Source organism: Xenopus tropicalis, chromosome 7 (genome assembly GCF_000004195.4).
Source record: "Xenopus tropicalis strain Nigerian chromosome 7, UCB_Xtro_10.0, whole genome shotgun sequence".
Lineage (NCBI taxonomy): Eukaryota > Metazoa > Chordata > Amphibia > Anura > Pipidae > Xenopus > Xenopus tropicalis.
The window spans coordinates 25,894,648-25,901,968 of NC_030683.2; the positions used below are offsets into that span (position 1 = coordinate 25,894,648).

At 41.3% G+C, this 7,321-nt stretch overlaps 1 protein-coding gene across 1 annotated transcript in view; it reads right to left on the reverse strand.

Annotated features, from left to right (window-relative positions):
- Positions 1-1,138, reverse strand: part of btaf1 (B-TFIID TATA-box binding protein associated factor 1) — a 47,495-nt gene extending 46,357 nt beyond the window's left edge. Inside the window, exon 1 of the mRNA XM_031906469.1 lies at positions 768-1,138. Within this exon, the coding sequence (XP_031762329.1) occupies positions 768-781 (14 nt within the window). The 5' untranslated portion in view covers positions 782-1,138. The remainder of the gene's footprint in view (positions 1-767) is intronic.
- Between the last annotated feature and the right edge of the window lie 6,183 nt (positions 1,139-7,321).

A 7,321-nucleotide genomic window follows, 5' to 3' on the forward strand; every position in this document is an offset into this window, starting at 1 on the left:
TATGGCAGTATCTAAGACAAACGACCCTGTGGCATTTAACTAACACACCCAGCATGCCCCGACAGAGAGAGATGTAGTCTATCAACAGCTGACGTCTGGAAGTTGGACAGCTCTGATATAAAGCAAAACTGGTGTGGGTCCCACAGGGGACACATTATCACGCAATTACAGCCCCTTTCCACAATTAATATCAGATATTAAAAAACAAGTGAAGCTTCTGCCTAAGGAGTGTTCAAAATAGCCACAATAAAATACTAGTAGTTTATATACAGGAGAGACATTAAACAAAAGTCTACCAAATGAATGTCACCTTCCCATTATACAGGAATACTGCTGATCAGGGACTAGAATTCCCGAGTACAATGGAAAGTTGCAATACATTTAATAGACCTTGAAACTTGGAAACTGAACAGTTACTGAAAGCCTTATCTGTTTATATTCCCTGCACACAATGAGCTGAACGTGGATTAAATGCTTCTGCTACATTGTTTCAGGAGTCAGGACGAGCCAGATACAATGAGTTACACATTAAAATAAGCAGTACCACCGAAACATTGTGATGAATGCTTATTGCAAGGTGGCTTGGGATTCTATTAGTTCTAAAACGAAACGTGCATGAATATATGGACAGATAGAGAATGATTGGGCTGAGCTAGCACTAATGAGCACCCAGCCTATGGCATAGGGCTAGCCAGTGCCTAGGAAGCCATGGGATAAAGATGCCCTGGCCGGCCTGCTTCCCACACTGCTGCCGAATTTATACCAACCTGGACACGGCCATGGCTATCCCCTGTACAGCTTCTCCCTGTCACACGCAGTGCCAGCTACAAACGTCTCTGTCACAATGCTTATTGCTGGTCTCCAACCGAAGGCCGACTGGAAGCCTGGGCCTAAATTCCAGGCTAAGACCAGCCTCAGTCTCCAAGACACCGGGTGCGGCTAATTCATGGCCAGTTCTTTAGCAGCCAGAGCGTTATAAGTTGCCTGAACGATAGAAACCTTGATTACTAGATCAGAGCCACCGTCACCCTTCAGGGGTACAGCGGCATCCAACGAGCCGCTGAAACCAAAATAATCGGTAAATTTTATCGCGGCCGCAGAGAAGCCAGATGCCTGGCTTTATATGAGGAGCCATCTTGTATTTATTCCTTCCACCATGGTAGCCGCGGCCTGATTGGTTACATGCGCTGCCAGCAACCAATGAGGAATTGCGTTAGAAAGGCACTCGGTGTCTGGATTGACAGGGGTTCGACGATTAGGCTGGCGAGCTGGAAGGGGCGGGGAAAGCCAGAGAAAGGGAGTTGGGTGGGGGATGAGGAGACTGAGCAGGTAGGAAGTGTGAAAGGGGAAGGGCAGGGGGAAGCTAGACAGGCAGGGGCGGACATGCAGTGCTGGGCTTTAGAGCCTGCCTTCCTGCTTAGCTGTTATCTAGCTTCACACTGCAGTTTGCAGTTCCGTATCACCCTTGGTACCCGGCTTAGATACTTATAGCTGTTTCATTGCCACTGTATGCAAGTCTAAGCAACTTCCCAATGTATGGAAATTATATATTTCAAGCTGGTAAAGTTATGTTGGAATGTATCTTTTGAAAGTAGCATTATTTGTTTTTTACCTGATTTTTGAAATAATACAGCAGAAGCCGGATTAATAAATAAAAACGGATCACAGTTGACGGCTACATCGTTTCAAGAGTCAGAACCTGCAGTGTAGAAAGGGACAGAAACATACTGCTATTACATTTACAGATAACTAGATGTGTGTTGGAACATTACTTGAAATTATCTACTTTTTCAATAGGTAACATGTATTTATGGTTTTATTAATGCATAGTTCATCAAGGAAAGGGGGAGAGCAAAAGAGTTAAAAAAAAACAAAACAAACTACGGGGAAGTAGCACAGGCCAGCAGGTAATATTATAGCAGCTACATTCTATTTCTAGCTGTCATTAATTTAAGAATCATTAATGAGATCTGCAAGGTGATCTTCTAGAGTTGGACAGAAAGGGCATTTTCCCAAGGACCAAAGGCTCTTGTTATGCCTATGTTTATATTACCCCCCACACACACACACACAGTTCCTGACCTGGTTATTGCCTGAAAATATGCCCCATGAAGCCAAAGTCTGCTATATCCATTGAATGTTGCAATTCCCGCATTGTCCATAATATAATTCTTCCTTTTACTTGTTTAGTGGAACTTTTCTGGACTTATTCCATAATGCCCTCAGTGTATTCTGCCATTCACTGGGCATTGCAGTTCTTTATAGGCCAAGAAAAGGATTAATCCCAAGAGCGTGCCTGTTTGTTATGTACACTCAAGTGATTATTATTGCTAACCTCATTGGGCCCAGCACTCCTTTCTGCTGAAAAACATACTTCCCCAGGGTACTGCCATCTTCTCTTTTGTCCTTGGGTTACTTTTGCTGCCCAGAGCGGTAGCCACACTCAGTAGAGTAAAATCTGAACTTTCACTCTACAGCACAGGAGCACCACCCTGGGAAGCTACAAGGGATCTATGGGACATAAAGCAAGATGGTGGCGCACAATAGACTAGCGACCTGAGCCATATATAGTGCTGGTCGTGGCATGTTGCCATCATTATTTGCTCCAGCTATGAACTACCAGCAATCCTAGGTCCTTCTTTATTAAGGGCCCTGGCACACGGGGAGATTAGTCGCCCGCGACTAATCTCCCCGAAATGCCATCCCACCGGTGAAAATGTAAATCGCCGGTGGGATGGCATACGCAGTGTCGCGATTTCCCTGAAATCAGAAGTTTCCTCTCAAGGCCACGTATGCCATCCCACCGGCGATTTACATTTTCGCCAGTGGGATGGCATTTCGGGGAGATTAGTCGCCCGCGAACAGGGAGATTTGTTGCGGGCGACTAATCTCCCCGTGTGCCAGAGCCCTTACAGTTTGCATCCCAGATTTTCTTTGCCAACTTGTGTTGTCAGTAAACACATGGCTCGGTATACATCAAACAGAAACCATAGAATCTAAGGTGTCAGCATAAAGTTACCATAGTGAATTCTACAGCTGGAATTTTATGGAGTCACGTAATTCAGTCTGATTATGGGTGTACATAGGCTGCATATCTCTAAATGTGTCATCTAACAACATTCTACTACAGACATCATGCTACAAATAATTAGGATGGGGCACGTACATCATGTTCAGCCTTTTTCCCTAAATATATCCAGCCTATCTTCTTGGCTTTTGAAATGTTGCGGAGAAATATCCATAAAATTACTGTCATCAATGCATAAACCTTAGTGGTAGCACATATAAATGCCATTAGGTACAAAGGAGAAGTTTAAGAAAATTTTCTACACCCCCATGAAGTTGAACATTCAAGAGGCTTTTTCTTGAGACTTAAATGATCTGTAAAGCTGGTCATACACACACCAATATATATTTATATATACAGTCATATGAAAATGTTTGGGAACCCCTCTTACTTCTTTGTAGTTTTGTTGGCATTGGCTGAGCTTTCAAAGTAGAAACTTCCTTTTAATATATAACATACCTTATGGAAACAATAATATTTCAGCGGGGACATAAAGCTTATTGGATTAACAGCAAATATGCAATATCCATCATAACAAAATTAGACAGGTCCATAAATTTGGACACCCCAACAGAGATATTACATCAATACTTGAGCCTCCTTTTGCAAATGTTATAGCCTTTGATGAGTGTCTGGATTCTGGATGGTGGTATTTTTGACCATTCGTCCATACAAAATCTCTCCAGTTGAATTTGATGGCTGCCGAACATGGACAGCCTGCTTCGCATCATCCCATAGATTTTCCATGATATTCAAGTTGGGGGACTGTGATGGTTATTACAGAATATTGTACTTCTTTGTACCTTTGTAGATTTCCAACTGTGTTTAGGGTCATTGTCTTGTTGGAATATCCAACTCATTCCACAACATTATTGTGAAGAATTTGTTGATATTGGGTTGAATTCATCCAACCCTCGACTTTAACAAGGGGCCCAGTCCATGAACTAGCTACACAGCCCCACAGCATGATGGAACCTCTTCCAAATTTGACAGTAGGTAACAGCTGTTTTTCTTAGAATGCAGTGTTCTTCTTCTGCCATGCAAAGCGCTTTTTGTTATGACCAAATAACTCAATTTTTGTCTCATCAGTCCAAAGCACTTGGTTCCAAAATGACCGTGGCTTTGTCTAAATGAGCTTTTGCATACATACAACTCTGTGGCGTGAGTGCAGAAAGGGCTTCTTTCTCATCACCCTGCCATACAGATGTTCTTTGTGCAAATTGCGCTGAATTGTAGAACGATGTACAGATACACCATCTGCAGCAAGATATTCTTGCAGGTCTTTGGAGGTGATCTTTGGGTTGTCTGTAACCATTCTCAAAATCCTCCACATATGCCACTCCTGTATTTTTCTTGGCCTGCCAGACCTGGGTTTTACAGCATCTGTGCCTGTGGCCTTCCATTTCCTGACTACATTCCTTACAGTTGAAACTGACAGATTAAACCTCTGAAATAGCTTTTTGTAGCCATCCCCTAAACAGTCTTTGTTTTCAAATGTTTTTAGAGTTGCTTTGAGGATCCCATGCTGTCACTCTTTAGAGTCAAACAGAAGCACAACTTGCAATTGGCCAGCTTCAATACCTTTTCTCATGATTGGACACACCTTCCTAGGAAGTTCAAGGCTTAACGAGCTAATCCAACCAATTTGATGTTGCCAGTAATCCGTGTTGAGCAGTTACATGCATTCAAATCAGCAAAATTACAAGGGTACCCACATTTTTGCACGTGATTTAATTCCATACAATCATGCTTCACTAAAAAGGTTTGTTCATAACACCCCAGTACTCAGATATTCCTGGGAAATTAAAGATATACCACCGTTATCTTTTTTGTTGAACGTGGAGTAAATTATTATGCAGGCTGAGAGGGGTTCGCAAACCTTTTCATATGACTCTATATAAAACAACGTTTTGTGTGGGCTCCAAATGATCATCCTAACAATTTTCCATGTTAGATCAGTTGTTAGTCAATCAGACAGGTTAGACTTTCTATTGGATAATGATAAATATCTGTGCATGTTTTACCAACCTGATGTTATCCACTGGGACATCACTTTCACACAATTGTTGCCTTGTAATTATAAATGGCCAAAACATTGTCAGATTTGTTATATTTAAGACTTTAATCCCACAATTTCAATCTGAATGTTATTTGTAGATTGCTGCATTTAAACATACAATCAATATCCTAATGTTTGTCATAAGACACCTAAAATGTAAATGTGTATGGCCAGCTTTAGGAGGAACCATCAACTATGTGGCTCGAAGTCTAAAGCTGGCCATACATGTACTGATAAATCTGCCTTGTGTGATACAGGTATGGGATCCGTTATCCGGAAACCCGTTATCCAGAAAGCTCCTTTTTCTCTGTAATAATAAAACAGAACTTTGTATTTGATGCCAGCTAAGATATAATTAATCCTTATAGGATGCAAATCAGTCCTATTGGGTTTAATTAATGTTTTATTGTTTTTTTAGTAGACTTAAGGTATGGAGACCCAAATTACGGAAAGACCCCTTATCCGGAATACCCTTGGTCCCGAGCATTCTGGATAATGGGTCCTATACCTGTATTTGGTATGTGCACGTTGGGCAATTGATTCCAATAGATATGTATCAGGTACCATGGATTCATTAAATACTTTGGAGCGTTCCCATACAGTATGTAACTTAAGCCCTATGGGCCCTTCCTCTTGATCTAGTCACTATTCCTCTTACCTGTGATGCAGTTTATCAGTTTATAGTGTGCTGCATAAATGCTGCAATGTTACTGGAGTTCAATAAGCAAGTAATCCCTGACCCCCCGGTAGGTCCCCTACTATATCCATCTGTGTATGTAGAGTCTCACAATAAAAATAGTATGCAGGTCCTAACAAGCAGGGCCTAGATTGGTAGTGTGGCCCACTTGCTAGGTTGAAAGGTTTCATCACTGCCCTTGGATTAAACAAGCTAAAATCTGACAAGGGTGTGGTGTGAAAAAAAGAAAAAAAAACTACTTAAATGCTTGTATTGACCTTTTGCACACATGATCATGTTGCTTTAGAAGGGCCTCTTCAACAATCTAAGCATTCTATTTTGTAGGGTCTTTCTGCACAGGTCTGTGTGAAACCAACCTTATCTGTAATTAAATTGGGGCACAAATGATGCTTTGTAGGAACACTATTGTGCCTACTGCAAGATGGGTGGCCATCCCCAGAAGCCAGCTCATATAGAAAACACTGCGCTATCTAAATAAGCCATTTTTATAAAAATATATATTTTTTAGAAGTTTGTAGCATTGGGTAAATAGAAAATTGCCATTTTCAGTACTAAGGCCCCCTCCGGGATCATATGATTCATGTGTACACAAACAAACCAAGGGCACACATAGGGAGAGATTTATCAAGACACGAATTCGAATCCCGAATGGAAAAATTCGGATTGGATATGATAATTTCTGAAGATCACAAATATCCCGAAAATGCTTACGAAAAAATTGTATTAGTCATGATAACATCATATTGGCGATCCGAACCTGCAGCACTTAAAAATTTTCGTACCGAACAATTGTAAACAGCAGCAGAACCTTCCCGAATTTTTCGCGCTAGCGTACGAAAAAATTGGCGGAAATACGCTCGCAGCGTTCGAACAAACACTCCGAGGATTCGTGTCTTGATAAATCTCCCCCATACAATAGGCCAACATCAGCCAATTAATGGACCGTTAAGTGTGCTGCTTTAGTCTGATTGCCAAAATGTTGTAATGGTGCTCAAGACTATAGCTTATTATACACATCTGAGACCTTAAAAGAACCATGGTATCTGTGTGACAATACACCCATACATATTTCTAACCAACCCAGTTGTGCATCTAACCCTCCCTACATAGCTTTGCACCCTAGGTACCTGTGATTTAGACAACAAACCATACACAGTATGCATATAGGTTATACCCCTGAACATCCTTCATGTGTTTTACTGCCCCATTCTCTCTGCCAGCCAAATTTGGTTTCCTCATCATTGTCCATTTCCTTTTTTTCTTGTGCCCCATCCTATTTTTCATTTCTCTACAGTTTTTCTCCCTGTTTATTTTCTCTTCTACTCATTACTAGTGATGCACTGGAAAAAAATTTGAACTGACCTCTTGTTTTCAATAAAAATTTTTTTTTTTTTTGAATAGTGCTTGCTCCAGACCAAGTCAAATTAGGGGGGTATGTATGTATGGGGGTACTCCTGACAGCCAGCCACACTGATTTATTGGCAAAAATTATCCTTCC